The 27,373-nt window shown below is 42.5% G+C and overlaps 1 protein-coding gene across 2 annotated transcripts in view; it reads left to right on the top strand.

Moving 5' to 3' along the window:
• The window catches only part of GLE1 (GLE1 RNA export mediator), a 41,698-nt gene that overhangs the window by 2,349 nt on the left and 11,976 nt on the right, over positions 1 to 27,373 (top strand). For both annotated transcript variants that reach the window (XR_010841843.1, XM_059072588.2), the window contains 8 exons: positions 5,138 to 5,359; positions 10,739 to 10,849; positions 14,753 to 14,901; positions 15,151 to 15,211; positions 15,446 to 15,700; positions 25,129 to 25,360; positions 25,960 to 26,072; positions 26,208 to 26,277. Coding sequence is in view for 1 of the 2 variants with exons in the window: in XM_059072588.2 (XP_058928571.1) it covers positions 5,138 to 5,359; positions 10,739 to 10,849; positions 14,753 to 14,901; positions 15,151 to 15,211; positions 15,446 to 15,700; positions 25,129 to 25,360; positions 25,960 to 26,072; positions 26,208 to 26,277 (1,213 nt within the window). In the remaining variant the exon portion in view is untranslated. The remainder of the gene's footprint in view (positions 1 to 5,137; positions 5,360 to 10,738; positions 10,850 to 14,752; positions 14,902 to 15,150; positions 15,212 to 15,445; positions 15,701 to 25,128; positions 25,361 to 25,959; positions 26,073 to 26,207; positions 26,278 to 27,373) is intronic.

The raw sequence follows: 27,373 nt of genomic DNA, 5'->3' as shown, positions 1-27,373 counted from the left end.
TAAAGGAAAGGAAATTGAAGATTATTCAAAGAAATGGAAATATATCCCATGCTCTTGGATTGGAAAAATTAATATTATTAAAATAGCCACACTACCCAAAGCAATCTACAGATTTATTGCAATCTCTATCAAATTACCCATGACATTTTTCACAGAACTAGAACAAGTAATCCTAAAATTTATATGGAAGCACAAAAGACCCAGAATTGCCAAAGTAATCTTGAGGAAAAAGAACAAAACTGAAGGCATAACCCTCCCAGACTTAGACAATACAACAAAGCTATGGTAATCAAAACATGGTATTGGGACAAAAACAGACATGGATCAATGAAACAGAATAGAGAGACCATAAATAAACCCACACACCTACAGTCAATTAATCTTCAGCAAAGCGGGCAAGAATATACAATGGAGAAAGGACAGTCTCTTCAGAAGGGTGTTGGGAAAGTTGGACAGCTGCACATGAATCAATGAAGTTAGAACACTTCCTCACAGCATACACAAAAATAAGCTCAAAATGGCTTAAAGACTTAAATATAAGACATGACACCATAAAACTCCTAGAGGAAAACATAAGCAAAACATTCTCTGACATAAATCATAGCAGTGTTTTCTTAGTCTTCCAAGGCAATAGAAATAAAGCAAAAATAAACAAGTGGGACCTAATCAAACTTACAAGCTTTTGCACAGCAAAGGAAACCATAAACAAAACAAAGACAACCTACAGACTGGGAGAAAATATTTGTAAACGATGAAACCGACAAAGGCTTAATTTGCAAAATAAACAAGCAGCTCCTACAACTCAATAACAAAAACAAACAACCCATTCCAAAAATGAGCAGTAGACATTTCTCCAAAGAAGACATACAGATGGCCAATAGGCACATGAAAAGATGCTCAACGTCGTTAATTATCAGAGAAATACAAATCAGAACTACACTGAGGTGCCACCTCATGCTGGTCAGAATGGCCATCATTAAAAAGTCTACAAATAATAAATGCTGCAGAGGATGTGGAGAAAAAGGAAGCCTCATACACTGCACCCCAGTGTATGAGGCTTCCCTTTTGAAAAGATATGTGCACCCCAATGTTCTTAGTAGCACTATTTACAATAGCCAAGACATGGAAGCAACCTAAATGTCCATTGATAGATGAATAGATGAAGAAGTGGTATATGTATACAATGGACTACTACTCAGCCATAAAAAGAATGAAATAATGCCATTTGCAGCAACATGGATGGACCTAGATATTATCAGACTAAGTGAAGTAAGCCAGAAAGAGAAAGACACATACCATATGATATCACAAGTAGAATCTAAAATATGATACAAATGAACTTTTTTTTTTTTTTTTTTTGGCTGCGTTGGGTCTTCATTGCTGCGTGTGGGCTTTCTCTAGTAGCGGCGAGCGGGAGCTACTCTTCATTGTGGTGCGCGGGCTTCTCATTGCAGTGGCTCCTCTTATTGCGGAGCGTGGGCTCTAGGCACACAGACTTCAGTAGTTGTGGCACACAGGCTCGGTAGTTGTGGCTTGGGGGCTCTAGAGCGCAGGCTCAGTAGTTGTGGCACATGGGCTCTAGGTGCGCGGGCTTCAGTAGTTGTGACACATGGGCTCAGTAGTTGTGGCTCGCGGGCTCTAGAGCACAGGCTCAGTAGTTGTGGTGCACGGGCTTAGTTGGCTCTGCAGCATGTGGGATCTTCCCGGACCAGGGCTCGAACCCGTGTCCCCTGCATTGGTAGGCAGATTCTTAACCACTGCGCCACCAGGGAAGCCCACAAATGAACTTATTTACAAAACAGAAAAAGACTCACAGACATAGAAAACAAATTTATGGTTACCAAAGAGGAAAGGGGGAAGGGGGTGGTGGGAGGGATAAATTAGGAGTTTGGGATTAGCACACGACTATATATAAAATAGATAAACAGCAAGGCCCTACTGTATAGCACAGGGAATTATATTCAATATCCTGTAAGAAACCATAATGAAAGGAATATGGAAGAGTACATATATATATATTCAGGTATGTGTATCTGAATCACTTTGCTGTATACCGGAAACTAACACAGCATTGTAATAAATCAGCTACACTAAAGTTAAAAAAAAATTGTTGTCTCAACAACAAAATGAGCCTTGTCACTGTATAAAGTGTGCATACAGCCTGTTTGCTTCTATGTCTAGATTATTCCCCATGGGTTGAATATCTGTTTATTGTATACACACTCTAGATCGGTATTTCCCAACCGCAGCATCATTGACATTTTGGGCTCAGCCAGATAATCCTTTGCGGTAGGGGCTGCTGTTGCTCTATTGGGCATTGTAGGGTGTTAAACAACATCCCTGTCCTCTACCCAGTAAATGCCAGTTGTATCCTCCCAGTCCTGACAACCAGAAATGTCTCCAGACGTTACCCAGTGTCATCTGGGGAGTAAAATTGCCCCTGCCGGAGAACCACTGATTTGCGTAACATAATAGCTTGTGATTTTTTTTGGGGGGGGGTAGGAGCTTATTAATTAATTTATTTATTTTTGCTGTGTTGGGTCTTCGTTTCTCTTCGAGGGCTTTCTCTAGTTGTGGCAAGCAGGGGCCACTCCTCATCGCAGTATGTGCGCCTCTCACTATCGCGGCCTCTCTTGTTGCAGAGCACAGGCTCCAGACGCACAGGCTCAGTAGCTGTGGCACACGGGCCTAGCTGCTTCGCGGCATGTGGGATCCTCCCAGACCAGGGCTCGAACCCATGTCCCGTGCATTAGCAGGCAGACTCTCAACCACTGCGCCACCAGGGAAGCCCCAATAGCTTGTGATTTTTGAAGAGTTATTATGTGCCAGGTACTGTGCTGAGTTCTTTATATCTATTACTCATTTTTTTTGTGTGTGTGTGTGTGGTATACGGGCCTCTCACTGCTGTGGCCTCTCCCGTTGCGGAGCACAGGCTCCGGACACGCAGGCTCAGCGGCCATGGCTCACGGGCCCAGCTGCCCCGCGGCATGTGGGATCTTCCCTGACCGGGGCACGAACCCGTGTTCCCTGCATCGGCAGGCGGACTCTCAACTACTGCGCCACCAGGGAAGCCCTCTATTACTCATTTAATTCTCCCCAAACGTTTTGAGGTAGATCCCCTATTATTCCATTTCAGAAGAAATGAAGTCTAGGCACAGAGAGGTTAGGTAATTTGCCCATGGTTATACAGGTAAGTGGAATTCAGAGATGGAATTCAAACCAAGAAAGGCTAGTTCCAAACTCAAGACTCCTAACCACTATTATACTGTTTTTCCATGTTTCCTTATAATATTTTCCTGACATCGAGTAAAGTTCTTAGCCAAACTTGGCTGTATACTTTAACTACAGTTAAGTGGTATACATTTCTTTGGTTTAGAGCACTGTACACCAAACAAATAGAGATAATAGATAACTGGTACAGTTGAACAACTCCACACACATATCGGAGAGTGTCTGGGACTTGTTTTATGGTCATTACATTGTAGAACCTATTTTATTTAAGCCATTGGCTCTTACCTCAGTAACCACTTTTCTTTTTAATTAATTTATTTATTTACTTTTGGCTGTGTTGGGTCTTCCTTGCTGTGCGTGGGCTTTCCCTAGTTGCTGCGAGCGGGAGGCTACTCTTCTTTGCAGTGCGTGGGCTTCTCATTTTGGTGGTTTCTCTTGTTGTGGAGCACGGGCTCTGGGCACTCTGGCTTCAGTAGTTGTGGCTCACAGGCTCTAGAGCGCAGACTCAGTAGTTGTGGTGCACGGGCTTAGTTGCTCCGCAGCATGTGGGATCTTCCGGACCAGGGATCAAACCCATGTGCCCTGCATTGGCAGGTGGATTCTTAACCACTGCGCCACCAGGGAGGTCCCTAGTAAGCACTTTTCTATGCCTATTTTTTATTTGCTTATTTTCATTTTAAAAAGTATAACATGTTCATTTAGAAATTAAATACAGAAAATTAGAACAAGTAGAAATATGTCACTGATCACTCAAGCTTAACTTCTGGAAAATTTCCTTCAAATTTGTTAGGGTATTTATTAGTATTTATTTTATATCATTGTAGACATATTTATTTATACTCTTGTTTTTTCACTTAAAATTGAATCTTGGGGGAGGAGAAAATGGTCGTCAAAATAGAAACTTCCCGTTATAAGATAGGTAAGTACTAGGGATGTAATATACAAGTTGATGACTGTTAGCTACACAGCTGTACCATATACAGGAAAGTTAAGAGACTACATGCTGAGAGTCTCATCACAAGAAGAAATTTTTTTTTCCTTTTTTCTTTCTTTTGATTATATCTATATGAGAAGATGGATGTTGTTAGCTGAACCTTTTTGATCATTTTACAATATATATAAATCAAACCATTGTGTTTACCCCTTAAACTTTTACAGTGGTGTATATCAATTATTTTTCAATAAAACTGGAAAAATTTGAACCTTACATAGGATTCACAATTGGCATTTTTAAATGACTAATATTCACTGAGTGTGTATACCATAATTTACTTCAAAATTCCTTTCATGTTCTTTTCTGTTACACTGTTTTAGATTGTTTTCAAATCTGCTTTAATGACCATCTTTGTGCATTGTTCCTTTTTCTGTAGTTAGGGTTATTTAGTCCGATACTCTAAAAGAATAATAGTCAGGGCTTCCCTGGTGGCGCAGTGGTTGAGAATCCACCTGCAAATGCAGGGGACACGGATTCGAGCCCTGGTCTGGGAAGATCCCACATGCCGCGGAGCAACTGGGCCTGTGAGTCACAATTACTGAGCCTGCGCGTCTGGAGCCTGTGCTCCGCAACAAGAGAGGCCGCGATGCCTCCGCTTGCCACAGCTAGAGAAAGCCCTCGCACAGAAACGAAGACCCAACACAGCCATAAATAAATAAATAAAATTTATTTTAAAAAAATAAAATAAAATAATAATAGTCAAGGTCATTATCAAGAAGCTCCTGTACTTTCTCTTCATCTCTGATTGTTAATACAGTTACTTGGGGTCTTTGTTATGTATGTATGTATATATTTATTTAGGCCTCCTTAGATTTTCAGTAAAGCACGGAGTGGGTTATAAGGACAAAATTATTTTTGATTGCTTAGATCAGCTGACGTTCAAGTTGAGCTTAACCTTCTTCTTCCCTCTAGGATGTTTTAGAAGAATGTATGTCTCTTCCCAAGCTGTCTTCTTACTCTGGATGGGTAGTAGATCATGTCCTACCCCATATGCAAGAGAACCCACCTCCCTCTGAGACTTCAACATCCCCTAGATCTTCTTCAGCCCTCGGCCAACCTTCATTTGTTCCCACATCTCCTGTCAGAGACCCTGCCTTCTCACCAGCCTCCTCAGCAACACCAAATGGAACCAAGGTAAGGCTTTTGATCACCTTAAGACAAAAGACAATGGTGGCTGCAGAGTTGAAGTGTTTAACATTGTCATACTACAGTGACCTTCCTCTGGAGAAAATAATGGTTGCTTCTTCGAATTCTTGTAGCTGTTTGTAGCCACAGTTTGTAGCGACATCACCCAGCATTGTCTTTATGAAAACCCAGAGAGAGAAATTCCTCTCTGTTCTTAGTACCAAGAAGAGTAATTAATTGCATGAGCAAGTGGATTTTTTCTCATGAGCGTTACATCTGTTTAACTCAACAAGGTCTCCCTTTTTGTTGTTGGCTGCTGGAAAGCTTAGAGTAAATTTTATACTTGCCCTTAGATTTACATACCTTATTGTTGCGTCTGTATGAGTTTTTACCTTCTTTCTGGCTCTATTTTGTTCCTGCCTTTGTTTCTCCCACTTAGAACAGTTAAATTGTTGCTGGTGCTCTGCTCTTCTCTTTTCTCTTCTTTTTCTTTGTATCTCTAGAGGTATTTATTTATTTATTTATGGCTGCATTGGGTCTTAGTTGCTGCACACGGGTTTTCTCTAGTTGCAACAAGCAGGGGCTACCCTTCCTTGTGGTGTGCGGGCTTCTCATTGCAGTGGCTTCTCTTGTTGCGGAGCATAGGCTCTAGGCATGCGGGCTTCAGTAGTTGTGGCTTGCAGGCTCTAGAGCGCAGGCTCAGTAGTTGTGGCGCACGGGCTTAGTTGCTCCGCGGCATGTGGGATCTTCCTGGACCAGGGCTCGAGCCCATGTCCCCTGCACCGGCAGGTGGATTCTTAACCACTGCACCACCAGGGAAGTCCTGTTGTTATGTTTTATGTTCCTTTATAAGCTGCATTAAATCCTTTCTGGATCAAAGTAAGGTATAACAAGTAGTATTTGGCCTAGAATGTAAAGAGTTAATAGAAAAAAAGTCTTCTAAACTTCTAAGCGCTATTGTGCTTTTTCAAGTTTTAGATTTTTGTGCCAGCAAAATAAGACTAAGTAACTCTTTAGAAAGGTAGAGATGACATTTTTCACGTTTAGCTTCCAAAAGACAAAGTTCTTTGTTCTTTTTGTTCATACTCACTGCAGACTTTTGTTTACTGAAAATATATTAGCGGTTCAACAAAAGGAAGAAGTTAAATCTCCCTATGGTTTCATCATTTCAGCCATCAGTTACTCCTTTCCGGTTTCATATGCCTGCATCCTTGTACCTTGGCATAATTAAATTGTATGTGCACTTTCATGTCCTGCTTTTCCTTCCTAACTTTATTTCGTTCATGAATTATTTGAATTATTTGTTCATGTTATTTCCACCTTTGTAAATGTCTACTTAGAGGATATGTAATATCCTGTAATTTTTAAACTGCTCCTTTATTATTAGGCATTTGTATTTTTCCATTTCATTGCTTTCAAAGATATTACACTGAGAAACTTTCTGCAGAGAGATTTTTCCATTTTTCATCTTAAAATATGTCTTCTAGCTAATATCTTAAAATAAATGCCCAAATGATTTGACTGGCGTCAAAGATAAAAGGGTATGAACATTTTTTAAAAATTCTACACCTTTTTATTTAATTGTAAAATATTCATGACATAAAATTTACCATCTAACCATTTTTTAGAGTACAATTCAGTGGCATTAAGTACATTCATCGTGTTGTGTAACCATCACCACTATCCAGCTCCAGAACTCTTTCATCCTCCAAAATGAAAACACTACACTCATTAATCAGTAACTCCAGGGCTTCCCTGGTGGCACAGTGGTTGAGAATCCGCCTGCCAAGGCAGGGGACACGGGTTCGAGCCCTGGTGTGGGAAGAATCCTACATGCCACGGAGCAGCTAAGCCCGTGCGCCACAACTACTGAGCCTGCTCTCTAGAGCCTGTGAGCCACAACTACTGAGCCCGTGTGCCACAACTGCTGAGCCTGCATGCCACAACTACTGAAGCCCACGCACCTAGAGCCCATGCTCTACAACAAGAGAAGCCACTGCAATGAGAAGCCCGTGTGCCACAACGAAGGGTAGCCCCCGCTCACCACAACTAGAGAAAGGCCGCGCGCAGCAATGAAGACCTGACGCAGCCATAAATAAATAAACAAACAAACAAACAAACTTCTTATTTCCCCCTACCCCCAGTCCCTAGCAACCACCATTCTACTTTCCGTCTGTATGAACTTGACCATTTTAGGTACTTCGTATAAGTGGAATCATGTAATATTTGTCCTTCTGTGACTGGTTTATTTCACTCAGCATCGTGTCTTCAAGGCTCATCCATGTTGTGGCATGTGTCAGAATTCCCTCCCTTTTAAGGCTGAATACTATTCCACTGTGTGTACCACGCTTTGTTTAGTCATTCATCTGTCACTGGACGTTTAGCTTGCTTCCACCTTTTGGCTGTTGGTGACTAGTGCTGCTATGAATACGCGTGTACATGTATTAGTTTGAGTACCTGTTTTCAGTTCTTTGGGGTATGTACCCAGAAGTAGAATTGATGGATCATATGGTAATTCTATGTTTAAATTTTTGAGGAACCATCATATTGTTTTCCACAGTACCTGTATCATTTTACATTCCTACTAGCAATGCACAAAGGTTTCAGTTTCTCCACGCCTTTGCTAACATTTGTTATTTGCTGGGTTGTTTTTGTTTGTTTGTTTGTTTTTATTTTGTTTTACAAAAGCCATCCTAGTGGGCATGAAGTGTATCATTGTGGTTTTGATTTGCATTTCCCTAAATGATTAGTGATGTTGAGCATATTTTTATGTGCTTATTAGCCATTTGTACATCTTCTTTGGAGAAATGTCTTTGCAAGAGTTATTCACAATAAGAAAGAATTTATTGTACAGTAAATAATAATCCTAAAAAACAATACAGGACAGAGATGATTATTCATATTATGAAAGACTGCATGGTTACATACATAAAAAGTTTACTTTTTAGTTTATATTTCACACTTCATCTTTTAAAATATTAGTCTTTAAAAAATATTTCTAGCAATTGAACATCATAGACACAAAAATGAACTTTAGCCTAAACTTTACAACTTACATAAAAAGTAACTCAACATGATCATGAACTTAAATGTAAAACTATAAGACTTTTAGGAAAAAACAAGAGCATAATCAGAACCTAGGACTAGGTGAAGAGTTTTTAGATTTGACACTAAAAACAATCCATAGAAGGAAAAATTAATAAATTGGACCTCATCAAATGAAAAGCGTGGCTCAGTGAATGACCTTGTAAAGAGGATGATCAGACAAGCTACTGACTGGGAGAAAGTAGTTGCAAACCACATATCTGACAAAGGTTTATGTATCTAGAATATATTTAAAATATATATCGAGAATATATATTTAGAATATATTTTTAAAACTCTTAAAACTCAAAGGTTAAACAAAAACTTTCTAACCTTCAATTAGAAGATGAGCAAAAGATATGAACCAACATTTCACCTAAGACAATATATAGACAATATAAGTACATGAAAATATGTTCACCATCATTAGCCATTAAAGAAATGCAAATTGAAACCAGGACGAAGTAGCACCACACACCTATCAGAATGGTTAAAATAAAAAATCGTGACACCACCAAATGCTGACAATGATGTGGAGAGTCTGGATCACTCATATATTTGGGGTGGAAATGTGGAATGGTACAGGCACTTTAGAAAACAGTTTGGCAGTTTCTTATAAAACTAAATAGGTGCTTAACTATATGACCTAGCAGTTACATTCTTGGGCATTTTTCCCAAAGAAATCAAAACTTATATTTACATAAAAATCTGTATAGCAGTGATCATAGGAGCTTTGTTTATTATATCCCCAAGCTGGAAACAATGAAATGTCTTTCAACAGATGAATGATTAAACAAAGTGGTACATCTCTATCATGGAATACTACTGGCAATAAAAAGGAACAAGTCCTTGATAATATGCAACAACTTAGGATCTCAGAGGCATTATACAAAGTGAAAAAAGTCAGTCTCAAAAGATTATGTGCTATATGGTTCCATTTATTTAACGTTCTTGAAATGCTATCATTATAGAGTTGGAGAACAGATTAGCGATACAAAGGTGTGGCACAAGGAAGCTTTATGGTGATGGAAGAGTTCTGTACTTTGTGATGGTGGTTACACATGTGATAAAATTGCATAAAACTATACACGTACCCAAATGAATTCCTGTAAAACCTGATGAAATCTGAACAAGTTCTGTGGCTTGTACCGTCAATTTACTGTTTCCAACTTCCTGTAAATTATAATTATTTCAAAATTTTAAAAAAAATTAAGTTTCTCTGAGCAGCTTCTCAGAGGCAGCAGTTTCTAGTTCTGATGCTGTCAATGGTGTGGCATGCCCTCAGGCAGGCATCTTTCTCTCCGTAGGCCGCAGTTTCTTCATCTGTAAATCTGGTACTGGACTAAATTGCCAAGGTCCTCTCCAGGTGTAAAATTCCGTAATTCTTAAGGTTTAAGTAAAGTTTTGGATGGCTTTATATAATGAATTGTATCATTCACAAATTGTTGGTGTTTAAGTAACAGAAACCCAGTTTAAACTAGCTTAAGCAAGACAAGGGAGTCAGGGGAGAAATTAATTAGCTCATATAACCAGGAAATCTAGGAGTGTATTTTGAATCAATTAGATCTAAAGGATCTATTTTCTGCTTGTCTGTCCTTGATATTATTTCTCACTTGATTCAGTGACTCAGACTTAGGGCTTTGCTTCTCCATTTCTCAATTCTGTCGAACTCGTCTTGGTTTCATCTTTCAGATAGACTGTCTGGCAGGATGTCTCTTGGTAGCCCTAGACACAAATCTTCTTAGCTTAGCATCCCCGGAATAAGAGAAAACCGTCCCAAATAGCTCCGTCAGGAAAATTCAGGGATGGACTCTGGCTTAGCTTAGGTCATAAGCCTCATTCCTGAAGTAGATACTGGGTCCAGGGGGATAGAATACTTTGATTGCCAGGCTGGTCACATGCTTAGTGACCCCTGGGAGAAAGTAAGGCCTCACCCTTAGTGAGGCTAAGGGGCGTGGAAGACTAGGGGATGTGGGCTTGGGTTTCTCCATCCAAACCAACCCAGCAAAAACGGACACTTATTAGAAGAAATGGGGAAAACATGCTGGACAAATCAAAACAAACGAGCAAGCAAAAAAAAAAACACAAAACACAAAAAACTGTCCAAAGCAAAAACACCCACTTAATTTATTAAGGAAACCAATTGGAATAAGGTCAATATCATGAAAAGCACACTGGTTCTAACATATATTGTTTTGTTGTCGTTATTGGTTGTTCATAAGTAAGGATGTGACTTTTGTTCAGATTGAATAACACAACTTTACCATCTTGAAAGCTTAATTTTTCCATCTTCTGTCTGTATAGGACAAATATGAGTCTCAGCATACAGAACCTGTGGTGCTTCAGTCCTCCCGGGGGCTCAAAGTGGAAGGCTGCATCCGAATGTATGAGCTGCTGCACAGGGTGAAAGGAGCAGTAAGTAACGCTTGAAGTAAGGCAGGCGTGACCCTAGGGAGCCGCATTAAATGCAGTTCCTCAAGGATTATGAATGTCCACCGTGTACTAATAATCGTCGTGCACCACCCGCTAGCAGCTCTGGTTCAGCTGGGGAGGTAGCATAAGACAGCAGTCACGAGTAAGCTCTCTAAAGTCAACTCTGGTTTCAAATCCTACCTCTTCTATTTTACATGTGACTCTGGGAAAATTACCTGGGCTTTCCTGGCTTCCATTTACTTCTCCAAGATTTGAAGATGATCTTTGTTGTCAGATAAGGTTATACTGAGAAGATTGACCTTAACAGCCTCTTGAAAAAAGAATAGCATTATTTCAATTAGTTTATTTGACTTTTGTTTTTTTTTATTAGAAGAACAATGCATGTTTTGTAAAACTTTTTCTTTTTTTAATTTTTATTTATTTATTTTTGGCTGCGTTGGGTCTTCGTTGCTGCGTGCAGGCTTCCTCTAGTTGCGGCGAGCGGGGGCTACTCTTCGTTGCGGTGCGCGGGCTTCTCACTGCGGTGGCTTCTCTTGTCGTGGAGCACGGGCTCTAGGCGCGCGGGCTTCAGTAGTTGCAGCACGTGGGCTCAGTAGTTGTGGCTCGTGGGCTCTAGAGCGCAGGCTCAGTAGTCGTGGCGCACGGGTTTAGTTGCTCCACAGCATGTGGGAATCTTCCTGGGCCAGGACTTGAACTCGTGTCCCCTGCATTGGCAGGCAGAGTCTTAACCACTGTGCCACCAGGGAAGCCCCTGTAAAACTTTTTAAAGAGTACATGAGTTTATAAATTGAAAGTCTTCCAGCATCTACCCTCATTCATGTATTCATGGAGTCACCAAATACTTATTGAGCATTCTTGTTCTAGGCCTAGATAAAATAGTGAACTGGGAATTCCCTGGCAGTCCAGTGGTTAGGACTCCGCACTTTCAATGCCAATGGCCCGGGTTCAACCCCTGGTTGGGGAACTAAGATCCCATAAGCTGCGAGGCATGGCCAAAAAAACCAGTGAACAAAGTAGATGCACTCCATGTCCTCATAGAGTTTATATGCTGAAGGGAGAAACATAGAACCAAGGTTCTAAAATATAGTTAGAAGACTATTATAATCTGAGTGAGAGACAGCAACAGTCATTGAAGCATTCACTTTGACACTAGATAGAAAAGGATGACAGTTGCTTAGACTGGAGGGGAGCGGGTAGCAGTGGAGATGGTGAGGGAGAGAAAGACAGTTTCTTCTTGGGTTTTCTCAGCTCTCTTCTTTCAATCATCACTCCTCCATGGACTTTCTGTCCTCCAGATGCAAAGAGAAAGTTTTTCCTTGCTGATAATGTTCCTCATGTGCTCTCTGTTGTTGAGTCTTTTTTTTTCTTCCCAACTTTTAATTAAACAGTCTCAGAGGAGAGGAGATATATATATTTGTGTTCAATTTGCTGCCTTCTACTGGAAAGCTTTTTTTCCTCTTATAAATTTATTTATTTATTTGTTTGTTCGTTTGTTTTTGGCTGAGTTGGGTCTTTGTTGCTGTGCATGGGCCCTACCTAGTTGCAGCGAGTGGGGGCCACTCCTCGCTGCGGTGCACAGGCTTCTTATTGCGGTGGCCTCTCTTGTTGCGGAGTACGGGCTCTAGGTGTGCGGGCTTCAGTAGCTGAGGCTCATGGGCTCTAGAGCGCAGCTGCAGCCGTGGCGCACGGGCTTAGTTGTTCCGCAGCATGTGGGATCTTCCCGGACCAGGGCACAAACCCATGTCCCTGCATCGGCAGGCAGACTCTCAACCACTGCGCCACCAGGGAAGCCCATAGGCTATTGTATTTTAAAAGTTATTTTAAAACTTCCGGTAGGGCTTCCCTGGTGGCACAGTGGTTAAGAATCCGCCTGCCAGTGAAGGGGACACGGCTTCGAGCCCCGGTCCGGGAAGATCCCACATGCCGCGGAGCGGCTGGGCCCGTGAGCCGTGGCCGCTGGGCCTGCGCGTCCGGAGCCTGTGCCCCGCAACGGGAGAGGCCACAACAGTGAGAGGCCCACATACCGCAAAAAAAAAAAAAAAAAAAAAAAGAATCCGCCTGCCAGTGAAGGGGACACGGCTTCGAGCCCCGGTCCGGGAAGATCCCACATGCTGCAGAGTGGCTGGGCCCGTGAGCCATGGCTGCTGAGCCTATGCGTCCGGAGCCTGTGCTCCACAACGGGAGAGGCCACAACAGTGAGAGGCCCGTGTACCGCAAAAAAAAATAATAATAATAAAATAAAAGACAATAGCCTAATATCTTAACAATATATATTAACATATCACCATGCAAATGTATACAGCATGTCATCTTCCTTAAAGGCTGCAGAGTATTTTCTAGTATGACCTACTGTAATATATTTAATTATTTCCCTGTTAATTTAAATTGTTTCAAATTTATTGCCATTATCAACAGGGCTGTAATGAGCATCCTTGTACATGTATCTTTTTTAAAAAAATAAATTTATTTATTTTATTTATTTTTGGCTGCATTGGGTCTTCATTGCGGCACGTGGACTTTTCATTGTGGTGGCTTCTCTTGTTGTGGAGTACGGACTCTAGGCATGGGGGCTTCAGTAGTTGTGGCACATGAGCTCAGTAGTTGTGGCTCGCGGGCTCTAGAGCATAGGCTCAGTAGTTGTGGCACACGGGCTTAGTTGCTCCGTGGCTTGTGGGATCTTCCCGGACCAGGGCTTGAGTCTGTGTCCCCTGCATTGGCAGGCGGATTCTTAACCACTGCGCCACCAGGGAAGTCCCCTTGTACATACATCTTGGCACACATATGCAAGTATTTCCTCAGGACAAATTCCTAAAATGGAATGAGTATCAAAGGATACATACACTTTAAATTTTGATAGTTAAAATGTCAAATTGCTCTTAAAAGCCAAATGAGAGGGCTTCCCTGGTGGCGCAGGGGTTAAGAATCCTCCTGCCAATGCAGGGGACACAGGTTTGAGCCCTGGTCCAGGAAGATCCCACAGGCTGCGGAGCAACCAAGCCCGTGCACCACAACTACTGAGCCTGTGCTCTAGAGCCCGTGTGCCACAACTACTGAAGCCCGCGCGCCTAAAGCCCATGCTCCTCAACAAGAGAAGCCACCGCAATGAGAAGACTGCGCACTGCAACGAAGAGTAGCCCCCGCCCGCCGCAACTAGAGAAAACCTGCGTGCAGCGATGAAGACCCAATGCAGCCAAAAATAAATAAATAAATTTATTTTTTAAAAGAACAAATGAGAGTACTCTCGTGAATAATCAGTGGAATACCTGATACCCTTAGGTATAAAGGAAAGGGACTTTCCTAAGTGAGGGTGGAGGAAAAGACTCTAGGCCGAGATGATAACTTGAGGGAAGGAGTGAGATAGGAATGTGCATAGCATGTTTATGGAATTAGGATAAGGATTTCTTTAGATTACCCTGAAGCTCTCATAAAAATCCACAGGATGGAAATTCCCTGGTGGTCCAGTGGTTACTGGACTCCACGCTTTCACTGACAAGGGCCCCAGGTTTGATCTCCAGTCAGGGAACTAAGATCCCACAAGCTGTAGAGTGTGGCCAAAAAAGAAAAAGAGTACAGTAAGCTTAAGGATGGAAGCTTAAAAGTGCAGGGCTATTTGATACTATGTTGGTGAATACCCGTCCATTCTTAGCTTATACTGGAGTGACATAAACCATATGGGGCAAATTGGAAAAGTTTTCCACAACAGCTGAGTTGAAAGACCAACCCAAAGGGGAGAGGTGACCCAAGCAAAGGTTCCAGGAAATAGGCAGATGATTCCATGCCCCGAAGTATCTTTGATGGAGTTAAGGGCTGATGGGAGGGCATCCCATAGGGGTAGATGAGCGGGGTGTAATGGAGCTCCAGAGAGCTGGTGCCCACCCTTTGCAGGAGGGCTTGCGGCGGTGGCAGGAGGAGCAGGAGAGGAAGGTGCGGGCGCTCTCTGAGATGGCATCTGAGCAGCTGAAGCGGTTTGATGAACGGAAGGAACTGAAGCATCATAAAGAATTCCAGGACTTACGGGAAGTGATGGAGAAGAGGTGAGTTCCCTGAATTACAACGGGAATGTCGGCGTGGTCCACCGGAACTCTTTCCCTACGTAAAACCCAAAGGGAAGGAGTTGAACTTCGTCTGAGTCCTTAAATATCAAAATAAAATAGCCAGAGAAGCTTATAACCTAGAAAAATGACCAACCTTGGAAAGATGAGCAGTGCAACACAGAGAGGAGGCTCTTAGGAGAGGTAAACAGGAAGCATCCCTGACTATTCCTCCCTCCATGTTTCATTCAGCTCCAGAGAAGCCCTGGGGCAGCAAGAGAAGCTGAAAGCTGAGCATCATCACAGGGCGAAGGTCAGAGCTTGGGAGAGTCCGTGTGGGTGTTCAGTGTCTGAGTGACATGCCTGAGGGGTGGGGTTCCAGCACAGTCACAGAGGACCCGGCCCCTGTCAGGCCACTGTGTGGCCGGCTTGGGGCAGTCCTTTATCCGCTCTGGGCCTGTCTGTGAACATGGGTAGCCCACACACAACCGGAAGAATGTAGGCAGAGAAGGCCCAGGAGCCCTTAATTTGACCGCCCTTCCTGTAGATTCTCAACCTGAAGCTGCGGGAGGCAGAGCAGCAGCGCCTGAAGCAAGTGGAGCAGGAGCGGCTTCGGAAGGAAGAAGGCCAGACCCGCCTGCGGAACCTCTACGCCCTGCAGGAGGAGGTGCTGCGCCTCAGCCAGCGGCTGGACTCCTCCGACCAGCACAGAGGCCTGCCAGAGGCCGGCCTGTCTGCCTTCCGGACCCGGGGCAACCAGCTGTGCGGCCTCGTCTCCGGGATCATCCGGGCCTCTTCTGAGGTGAGGGAACTTCAGGAAGACTCTGTCTCCTGCCTTTGAAATGAAGAGCATTGAAAGCAAAATTGTTCTGTGTTTTAAAAATAATACCTTTTCTTGTTTCTTGAGGTAAGCTTGGCTTGTATAGCTATAAACTTCCCTCTTAGAACTGCTTTTGCTGCATCCCGTAAGTTTTGGATCGTCGTGTTTTCATTGTCATTTGTCTCTAGGTATTTTTTGGTTTTCTCTTTGATTTCTTCAGTGGTCTCTTGGTTATTTAGTAACGTATTGTTTAGCCTCCATGTGTTTGTGCTTTTTACGTTTTTTTCCCTTTAATTCATTTCTAATCTCATAGCATTGTGGTCAGAAAAGATGCTTGATATGATTTCAATTTTCTTAAATTTCCTGAGGCTTGATTTGTGACCTAAGATGTGATCTATCCTGGAGAATGTTCAGTGCACACCTGAGAAGAAAGTGTAATCTGCTGTTTTGGGATGGAATGTCCTATAAATAACAATTAAATCTATCTGGTCTGTTGTATCATTTAATGCTTCTGTTTCCTTATTTATTTTCACTTTGGATGATCTGTCCATTGGTGTAAGTGAGGTGTTAAAGTCCCCCACTATTATTGTGTTACTGTTGATTTCCTCTTTTATAGCTGTTAGCAGTTGCCTTATGTACTGAGGTGCTCCTATGTTGGGTGCATATATATTTATAATTGTTATATCTTCTTCTTGGATTGATCCCTTGATCATTATGTAGTGTCCTTCCTTGTCTCTTGTAACATTCTTTATTTTAAAGTCTATTTTATCTGATATGAGTATTGCTACTCCAGCTTTCTTTTGATTTCCATTTGCATGGAATATCTTTTTCCGTCCCCTCACTTTCAGTCTGTGTGTGTCCCTAGGTCTGAAGTGGGTCTCTTGTAGACAGCATATTTATGGGTCTTGTTTTTGTATCCATTCAGCAAGCCTGTGTCTTTTGGTTGGAGCATTTAATCCATTCACATTTAAGGTAGTTATCGATATGTATGTTCCTGTGACCATTTTCTTAACTGCTTTGGGTTTGTTTCTGTAGGTCCTTTTCTTCTCTTGTGTTTCCCACTTAGAGAAGTTCCTTTAGCATTTGTTGTAGAGCTGGTTTGGTGGTGCTGAATTCTCTTAGCTTTTGCTTGTTTGTAAAGCTTTTGATTTCTCCATCGAATCTGAATGAGATCCTTGCCGGGTAGAGTAATCTTGGTTGTAGGTTCTTCCCTTTCATCACTTTAAGTATATCATGCCACTCCCTTCTGGCTTGTAGACTTTCTGCTGAGAAATCAGCTGTTAACCTTATGGGAGTTCCCTTGTATGGTATTTGTCGTTTTTCCCTTGCTGCTTTCAATAATTTTTCTTTGTCTTTAATTTTTGCCAATTTGATTACCATGTGTCTCGGTGTGTTTCTCCTTGGGTTTATCCTGTATGGGACTCTCTCCGCTTCCTGGACTTGGGTGGCTATTTCCTTGTCCATGTTAGGGAAGTTTTCAACTGTAATCTCTTCAGATATTTTCTCGGGTCCTTTCTCTCTCTTCTCCTTCTGGGACCCCTATAATGGGAATGTTGTTGTGTTTAATGTTGTCCCAGAGGTCTCTTAGGCTGTCTTCATTTCTTTTCATTCTTTTTTTTCTTCATTCTGTTCCACAGCAGTGAATTCCACCATTCTGTCTTCCAGGTCACTTATACGTTCTTCTGCCTCAGTTATTCTGCTATTGATTCCTTCTAGTGTAGTTTTCATTTCAGTTATTGTATTGTTCATCTCTGTTTGTTTGTTCTTTAATTCTTCTAGGTCTTTGTTAAACGTTTCTTGCATCTTCTCGATCTTTGCCTCCATTCTTTTTCTGAGGTCCTGGATCATCTTTACTATCATTATTCTGCATTCTTTTTCTGGAAGGTTGCCTATCTCCACTTCATTTAGTTGTTTTTCTAGGGTTTTATCTTGTTCCTTCATCTGGTACATAGCCCTCTGCCTTTTCATCTTGTCTGTGTTTCTGTGAATGTGGTTTTTGTTCCACAGGCTGCAGGATTGTAGTTCTTCTTGCTTCTCCCCTTGGATGCATTTTATAAATTTATTTTTGGCTGCATGGGGTCTTCATTGCTGCACATGGGCTTTCTCTAGTTTTGGTGAACAGGCTTCCCATTGCAGTGGCTTCTCTAGTTGCAGAGCACAGGCTTTAGGCACGCAGCCTCAGTAGTTGTGGCTCACGGGCTCTAGAGCACAGGCTCAGATGTTGTGGCGCACGGGCTTTGTTGCTCCATGGCATATGGGATCTTCCCACACCAGGGCTTGAACCTGTGTCCCCTGCATTGGCAGGCAGATTCTTAACCACTGCACCACCAGGGAAGTCCCTAATATGTTCTTTTATTCCCTGTATTTTCTGTGAATTGGTCACTTTCTCTAGTGCAATGCTAAGAGAATTTTCTGTGATGATGGAAATGTTCCCTATCTGTGCTATTCAGTACGGCAGCCAATAGCAACATGTGGTTATTGAGCACTTGAAATGTGACTAGTGTGACTGAAGAACTGAATTTTAATTTTTAAAACGTTTTTAATTAAATGTACAGAGCCTCATGTGGCTACCTTACTGCACAGTGCAGTCTAGAGGCTTGATCAGATGCAGGTTTGAATTTTTTCCCCCTTGCAACAGTACTTCATAGTTGGGAGTGTGTATTTGTTACTGTATCACACCGGGAGGCGTAGAGTATCTGATGGTCTTTCCATATGTGATGTTAAGATCAACCAGTGGCTTCAGATATCCTCAGGCTTAATCTTCCATTTTAAAGATTCCTCTGAGCCTTTAGCTAATGATTAGTAGCCATTGCTGATCATTACTTATATCTGTTATTTCAATAGGGGTGGTAAATTTTGAGTTTTTCTAATACTGTCATTTTTCTACATTTATTATCTAGAATTCTACTACAGAGAAGAAAATTTCCCCATGAACTATCTTGAGGTGTAGTCTATATAGGGAAGGAAGGATAAATGATTGATTCTTTCCCTTTATCCATTTATTCTTTTCCTTTATCAGATGGTGGAGTTACTTTTCTAGTATTCTCCCACAGTGACTTGAGGTTCTTTTTTTTTTTTTTAACTATCATTAAGAACATACGAATTTTATATACTTGATGTGTAATATGTTTCAGTCTATTACAGATTCATTGTTTTGTAAATTATCCAGTGGGAACACCTTCACATTGGCTTCTCTGTCCTTTGGACATGGCCCCCCGTAGTACTTGTTGCAGTAAAAAGCAGGCCAGCTGTTTCTACCTTATCTTGAACATTTTCTACTCCAGAGCTAGAATCGGGCATTTCTTCACAAAGCCTTATTACTTGTTAATGGGTAAAGGTATTAGAAAACACAGATTAGTTACTAGGATTTGTCATTGTTTTTAGGCCTTTTCAATGGATTAACATAGGAAGTGTGTTTTTTGGTTTTTGGTTTTTTTAGGTGCATCATTAATTAATGCTGACCTTTTCCATTTAAGTATAGGGTTACAGCATTTATTTAACTTCCTTACTTTTATGCATGTATCATTTTATCCCATATTGAAAATCTCAGTTTCTAAATTAATGAACATTATTTACTTACCTTACCCTACTGACTATAGTAAAATATAGGTGTGTATATATGTAATATATATGTGTAATTTCATAACATGTAATTTCAAAATAATAATACCAATACTAACAATATGATTGCTGATAACAGTTTAAGATTTGCAGTTCTTGGGACTTCCTTGGTGGTCCAGTGACTAAGGCTCTGTGCTCCCAATGCAGGGAGCCCAGGTTCGATCTCCGGTCAGGGAACTAGATCCCACGTGCCACAGCTAAGGATCCCGCATGCCGCAACTAAGACCAGGAGCAGCCAAATAAATAAATAAATGTTTTAAAAAAAAGTGGGGGGGCTTCCCTGTTGGCACAGTGGTTGAGAATCTGCCTGCCAATGCAGGGACACAGTTTCGAGCCCTGGTCTGGGAAGATCCCACATGCTGCGGAGCAACTAGGCCCATGAGCCACAACTACTGAGCCTGCACGTCTGGAGCCTGTGCTCCGCAGCAAGAGAGGCTGCGATAGTGAGAGGCCCATGAACCATGATGAAGAGTGGCCCCCGCTTGCCACAACTAGAGAAAGCCCTTGCACAGAAACGAAGACCCAACACAGCCAAATATAAATATTAAAAATAAGTAAAATTTTTTTAAAAGCAAACAAACAAAAAACCATATACCCAATAACTACAGAATACACATGAAAAAAAAACATTTGCAGTTCTTGGACTTCCCTGGCGGTCCAGTGGTTAAGACTCCCCCTTCCAGTGCAGGGGGGTGCACGTTCGATCCCTGGTCAGGGAGCTAAGATCCCACATGCCTTGCGGCCAAAAAACCAAAACATAAATAACAAGCAATATTGTAACAAAGGCTTTGTAATAAAGACCGTGAAAATGGTCCACATCAAAAATATCTTAAAAAAAAAAAAAAGATTTGCAGTTCTTTTTGCCTAGAGCTATATACCACTAAGGGATGTATGATTAAATTACTGTTTAATTTCACTCGAAATAATTCTCCTGGGACTTCCCCGGTGGCACAGTGGTTAAGAATCCACCTGCCAATGCAGGGGACACAGGTTTGATCCCTGGCCCAGGAAGATCCCATACACCGCGGGGCAACTGAGCCCGTGAGCCACAACCACTGAAGCCCACGTGCCTAGAGCCCGTGCTCCACAACAAGAGAAGCCACCGCAATACGAAGCACGCGCACCACAAGGAAGAGTAGCCCCCACTCGCCACAACTAGAGAAAGCCCGCGTGCAGCAACGAAGACCCAATGCAGCCAAAAATAAATAAATATATATATATATTTTTTTTCGGTATGCGGGCCTCTCACTGTTGTGGCCTCTCCCGTTGCGGAGCATAGGCTCCGGACGCGCAGGCCCAGCGGCCATGGCTCATGGGCTCAGTCGCTCCGCGGCATGTGGGATCCTCCCGGACCAGGGCACGAACCTGTGTCTCCTGCATCGGCAGGCGGATTCTCAACCACTGCGCCACCAGGGAAGCCCCAATAAATTTTTTTTTTAAAAATGAAATAATTCTTATTTTTAAGCCACCAACTTGATAAACAGTTATGTTCATTTGTTTCATTTTTGCTTTTTATTTTTAATAGTTTTTTCACCTGGATTTAATTTTATTTTATACTTATTTAAAACATTTACAAGATTCCAGAGTCAGAACTACAAAACAAGGTATATTTGGAGAAGTCTGGCTTCCTTCTCATTCGCTTCCACCCTGTTCTTGTCCTTTCTGCCAGTGATTGTTTCTGTTAGTGTACGGGTGTTGTATCTGTTCTTTAAAAACAAAAACAGCGGGCCTCTCTGGTGGCGCAACGGTTGAGAGTCCGCCTACCAATGCAAGGGACGTGGGTTGGAGCCCTGGTCCGGGAAGATCCCACATGCCACAGAGCAACTAAGCCCATGCGCCACAACTACTGAGCCTGCGCTCTGGAGCCCATGTGCCACAACTACTGAGACCACGTGTCACAACTACTGAAGCCCACGCACCTAGAACCCATGCTCCGCAGCAAGAGAAGCCACCACAGTGAGAAGCCCATGCACTGCAACAAAGAGTAGCCCCCGCTTGCTGCAACTAGAGAAAGCCTGTGTGCAGCAGCAAAGACCCAACACAGCCAAAAATTAATTAATTAATTAATTAATTTAACAAAAAAACAAATGCAGGGAATTCCCTGGTGGTCTAGTGGTTGGGACTCCACACTTCCATCACAGGGGGCACAGGTTCAATCCGTGGTTGGTGAACTAAGATCCCACAAGCCAAAAAAAAAAAGCATAAATATACATATATATGGTGTGTGTGTGTGTGTGTGTGTGTGTGTTTATCCCTTCCCAGATAAAAGATAACTTGCTATATACACTGTTTTGGACCCTGCTTTTTTGCATTTAACAATTTATCTTGGAGATCACTGCTTTGAAACATGTAGTTTTCTTCATTTCTTTATGTAACTGCATAGCACTCTGTTCTGTTGCAACCATAGTTTATGACTTTTTTTTAAGGTCTTTATCTTTTTTTAAAATAAATTTATTTTTTATTTCTATTTATTTTTGGCTGCATTGGGTCTTCGTTGCTGCATGCAGGCTTTCTCTAGTTGCAGTGAGCAGGGGCTACTCTTCGTTGCAGTGTGTGGGCTTCTCATTGTGGTGGCTTCTATTGTCGCAGAGCATGGGCTCTAGGCACATGGGCTTCAGTAGTTGTGGCGCACGGACTTAGTTGCTCCACGGCATGTGGGATCTTCCCAGACCAGGGCTTGAACTCATGTTCCCTGTATTGACAGGCGGATTCTTAACCACTGCTCCCCCAGGGAAGCCCTTATGACATTTTTGATGTAAGAATGCTTTGGGTTTTTTCCCTTCACTTAATCCACCTGGAATTTATTTGATGATTGGTGGGAGATAAAGACCTTTATGCTGTAAAATATTCGTACTATTTTACTACCACTTTCCCTCCTGATTTGTAAATATCTCTTATCACACTAAATAGTATCCTAGGAGCTCTTTCTCAGTATTCTTGTTTTTTTTAATTTTTATTTTATATTGGAGTAGAGTTGATTAACAATGTTGTGTTAGCTTCAGGTGTACAGCAAAGTGATTCAGTTGTACGTGTATCCAGTATTTTTTTCTGTTTCCTTGATGATGTGTTTTTATTCTTCTGTCAGGATCATTATAATTTTATTATTATTTTTTTTTGTGGTACGCGGGCCTCTCACTGTTGTGGCCTCTCCCGTTGCGAAGTGCAGGCTCAGCAGCCGTGGCTCATGGGCCTAGCCGCTCCGTGGCATGTGGGATCTTCCCAGACCAGGGCACGAACCCGTGTCCCTTGCATCGGCAGGCGGACTCAACCACTGCGCCACCAGAGAAGCCCAGGATCATTCTAATTTAATTGATATAGCTTTATAATACATTTTAATACCTAAAAGACAAAACTTATCATGAATATCCTGTAGAATTTTTTTTTGCTTTTGTTTTACTATCTGGGACAAGTTGGTTTAATATAAGAATTCAGGGAGTTCCCTCGTGGCTCAGTGGTTAAGAATCTGCCTGCTAATGCAGAGGACACAGGTTCGAGCCCTGGTCCGGGAAGATCCCACATGCTGTGGAGCAACTAAGCCGGTGCACCACAACTACTGAGCCTGTGCTCTAGAGCCCGTGAGGCACAACTACTGAGCCCATGTGCCACAACTGCTGAATCCCACGCACCTAGAGCCCGTGCTCTGCAACAAAAGAAGCCACCGTAATGAGAAGCCACCACAATGAGAAGCCTGCGCACCGCAACAGAGTAGCCCCCGCTCACTGCAACTAGAGGAAGCCCACGCTCAGCACCAAAGACCCAACGCAGCCAAAATTAATTTTAAAAATAAAATAAAATAAGAATTCAACATTGTAAATCAGCTATACTCAATAAAATTTAAATTTTAAAAAAATAAAAATAAAATAAGAGGACTTCTCAGACAAAGGCAAATATATCACTAATATGTGAAATCTAAAAAAAGATACAAATGAAGTTTTTTACAGAACAGAAACAGACTCACAGACTTCAAAAACAAACTTATGGTTAGCCAAGGGGAAAGGTGGGAGGAGGGATAAATTAGGAGTTTGGGGTTAACATATACACACTACTATATATAAAATAGATAGCCAACAAGGACCTACTGTATAGCACAGGGAACCCTACTCAATATTCTGTAGTAACCTATATGGGAAAAGAATCTGAAAAAGAATGGATATATGTATGTGTATAACTGAATCACTTTGCTGTACAGCTGATACTAACACAACATTGTAATTCAGTATACTGTAATATAAAACAAAAATTTTTTAAAGTGAAAAAAAGAGGACTTAATTCGTGATGCATATACACCTGAAATTAATATAATATTGTATATCAGTTATACTTCAGCAAAAAATTTTTTTAATAAAAAAGAGATCTTGGTGTTTTAAGTATATTGCAAATATCATAACATTTTATTGTTTCCACTGTTGCTTTTTTTCTTGAGGTATAATTAACAAATAACATGTTAGTTTCAGGTGTACAAGGTGATTCAGTATTTATAAACACTGCAAAATGATCACAATAAGTCCAGTTACATTCTGTCACCATAGAAAGTTAGGAAACATTTTGTTTTTCTTGTGATGAGAACTTTTAAGATTTACTCTCTTAGCACCTTTCAAATATATAACAGTAGAGGCGTTGCTGATTTAACAGGCAAAACTATGAAACATGTTGATAGGATAGAACATAGAAAATGGTGCAGAGCTTCTCAATTCAGTTTAAAATCCTGAGTCAAATTCTGACCAAATAGCGCACTAAAAGAAATGTGCATGTTCATTGGACTTGTATGTGAGCTCATTTATGAGCAGATGTTCTTAATAAAAGATAAAGAACTCAGGGGCTTCCCTGGTGGCGCAGTGGTTGAGAATCCGCCTGCCGATGCAGGGGACACGGGTTCGTGCCCCGGTCCGGGAAGATCCCACGTGCCGCGGAGCAACCAAGCCCGTGAGCCATGGCCGCTAGGCCTGCGCGTCCGGAGCCTGTGCTCCGCAACGGGAGAGGCCACAACAGTGAGAAGCCCGCGTACCGCAAAAAAAAAAAAAAAAAAAAAGATAAAAGATAAAGAACTCAAATTTGTCAGTGACTCAAAGGAATAATGCACTATAACCAAAGCGGTGTCATTCTAAGAATAATGTAAAACTGGTTCAGTTTTTATCTAGACTATTGCCACAAGCTTTTAAAAAATTATTCCGGGCTTCCCTGGTGGCACAGTGGTTAAGAGTCCTCCTGCCAACGTAGGGGACGCAGGTTCGAGCCCTGGTCCGGGAAGATCCCACGTGCCATGGAGCAACTAAACCCGTGTGCCACAACTGCTGAGCGTGCGCTCTAGAGCCCGGGAGCCACAACTACTGAGCTCACGTGCCACAACTGCTGAAGCCTGCGTGCCTAGAGCCCGTGCTCCACAACAAGAGAAGCCTCTGCAATGAGAAGCCCACGCACCGCAAGGAAGAGTAGCCCCCGCTCACCACAACTAGAGAAAGCCCGCGCACAGCAACGAAGACCCAACGCAGCCAAAAAATAAATAATTAAATTAAATTTAAAAAGAATTGGCTACCATTTTTTTTAAAAAAAGTTATTCCAGCCAGTGTTGGTGAGAGCATTGAAAAATCTCTCCGTCGATCCCGTGGATGTGATGGTAAATCGGTTTTACTTTTAAGAGAACAGGAAAGCAGTAGGTGTCAACGTGTTGAATGTGGGTGCTCCACTGGCACAATTCCAGTTTGGAAATTTGTGGACTAGTGTGAGGTATGATTCAGCACCTCAGGTACCTAGGAAATAACCACTAAGCTCTGCCTCTGTCACTGTCACAGAACGGCTTTCCCACAGCAGAGGAGCAAGCTGTGGCTGAAAGAGCGCTGCAGGAAATGCGGGACCTCCTTGTGAACTTGCAGCAGGAAATCGCCAGGGCCTGTGAGGACAAGAGGAGGCAGGACGAAGAGGAGGCCCAGGTAAAGCGGCAAGAGTCACAGGTGCAGCAGGGGCCAGAGGTCCGCAAAGCGCCCCCAGCTTCCAGGCAGGGCCCAGGAGGGAAACTGAACGAAGGTGGGTCTTGGTGTGGCAATGGTCCTTCAACTTGATGTGTAAAAGTTCCAGAATGGGAAAAGAAACAAGAACGTGTTTTGAATATTGTATTTAAGCTACAGGACAATTTACCAGAACTTTTAATTAATGTAAAATTCAGTACTTTCAGTGAATTACATTTAGCTTTCGTTGCTTTGAAGCCTGACGTCAGGTTCCACCATTTGCCCCATGAGGACTTGAGATTCTGCATAATTCTAGTAGAGGTATTAGTCCAAACATTGCTACCACTGAGTATTTTCAATAAGTATGTACAGAATATATGTTTATTGAATACATAAGAGCATCTGTATAGCATAGTGGTTCAGAATGCTGCCTTTGGAACCAGATCAGTGGCGATCTAGTTTTTGTGCTTCCTGGCAACGTGGCTTTGGCACGTTATGTAACCTTTCCATGACTGTGTCCTTATCTGTAACGTGAAGATAATAATAGAGTCTACCTCATAGGATTATTATGACAGGGAAAGCAGTTAATACATATATAAGGTGATTAGAACAGTACCTGGCTCATATTAAATGTTTAATAAATTCTCCTATTATGAAAGCCTTTCTTTCATCCCTCAGACCTCCAGGTGAAGGCGCAAGACAGTACAATGCAGTGGTACCAGCAGCTGCAGGAGGCCTCCGGTCAGTGTGTGTTGGCCTTCGAGGGACTGAGCAACAGCAAAGACAGTCAGGTAGGAGGGGTGGGAGTGGGGAATCTCTGGGCCACGTGGTGCCGCCCACAGCCCTGTGTCTCATTCCCTAACCCTAAGGGCATCTACTCAGCTCCTCAGAGCACTGCCTGCCTTCTCACTGCTCTGTTCTGACAGGCCAAAAAGATCAAGATGGACCTCCAGAAGGCCGCCACCATTCCAGTGAGCCAAATCTCCACCATCGCAGGTTGGTCAGAGGGGTTGAGAACACGGCCCTTCACTTACTTCATTGTACAAGTATTTTTTGAGATTCCAAATCCACTTATCTGTAAGGTTCCTATAAATAGAATGTGTTTCAACAGATGTTGACCGTTGGATTAGGTATATAAGCTATATGCATATAGCTTATTCTCCTTTGTTTTCTCTCAACACGTAGAAGGTAATCATTATGTGTTTGTTGACACATTAAAAAAATAAGCTATATATATTAATAGTAAATTATTGGGGACTTCCCTGGTGGCGCAGTGGTTAAGAATCTGCCTGCCAATGCAGGGGACATGGGTTCGAGCCCTGGCCCGGGAAGATCCCACATGCCACGGAGCAGCTAAGCCCGTGCGCCACAACTACTGAGCCTGCGCTCAAGAGCCCGCAAGCCACAACGACTGAGCCCTCGTGCTGCAACTACTGAAGCTGCGTGCCTAGAGGCCGTGCTCCGCAACAAGAGAAGCCATTGCAGTGAGAAGCCCGTGCACCGCAACAAAAAGTAGCCCCCGCTTGCCGCAACTAGAGAAAGCCTGCGTGCAGCAACAAAGACCCAACACAGCCAAAAATAAAAACAAACTAATTAATTTTTTTAAAAAAAGAAAGAATCCGCCTGCCAGTGCAGGGGACATGGGTTCAATCCCTGGTCCAGGAAGATCCCACATGCTGCAGAGTAACTAAACCTGTGCACCACAACTGCTGAGCCTGCATGCTGCAACTACTGAAGCCCGCGGGCCTTGAGCCCGTGCTCCACAACAAGAGAAGCCACCGCAGTGAGAAGCCCATGCACTGCAACGAAGAGTAACCCCCACTCGCTGCAAGTAAAGAAAGCCCGCACACAGCAATGAAGACCCAAGGCAGCCAAAAAGAAAAAAAAAGTGAATTGTTCAGGAAGGCTCTTACCTAAAGTTAGAAGTTATTGCAGAAAGCACCCCTAAGAGAACCTAGGATGTGACTTGTATTCTTTGCTTTTTGTCCTACAACATTAGCTTTTCCAGACTCGAAGCCTGCTTGTTAACACTTGAGAACGCTTTCCTTTTCTCTCCAGAGACTGAGGTTTAGAGAGGAAGAACCGGACAGGG

The sequence above is a fragment of the Kogia breviceps genome, chromosome 8 (assembly GCF_026419965.1).
Source record: "Kogia breviceps isolate mKogBre1 chromosome 8, mKogBre1 haplotype 1, whole genome shotgun sequence".
Taxonomy (NCBI): domain Eukaryota; kingdom Metazoa; phylum Chordata; class Mammalia; order Artiodactyla; family Physeteridae; genus Kogia; species Kogia breviceps.
The sequence above is the reverse complement of the archived record's forward strand: the minus strand, read 5'-3'. Positions and strand labels throughout refer to the sequence as shown.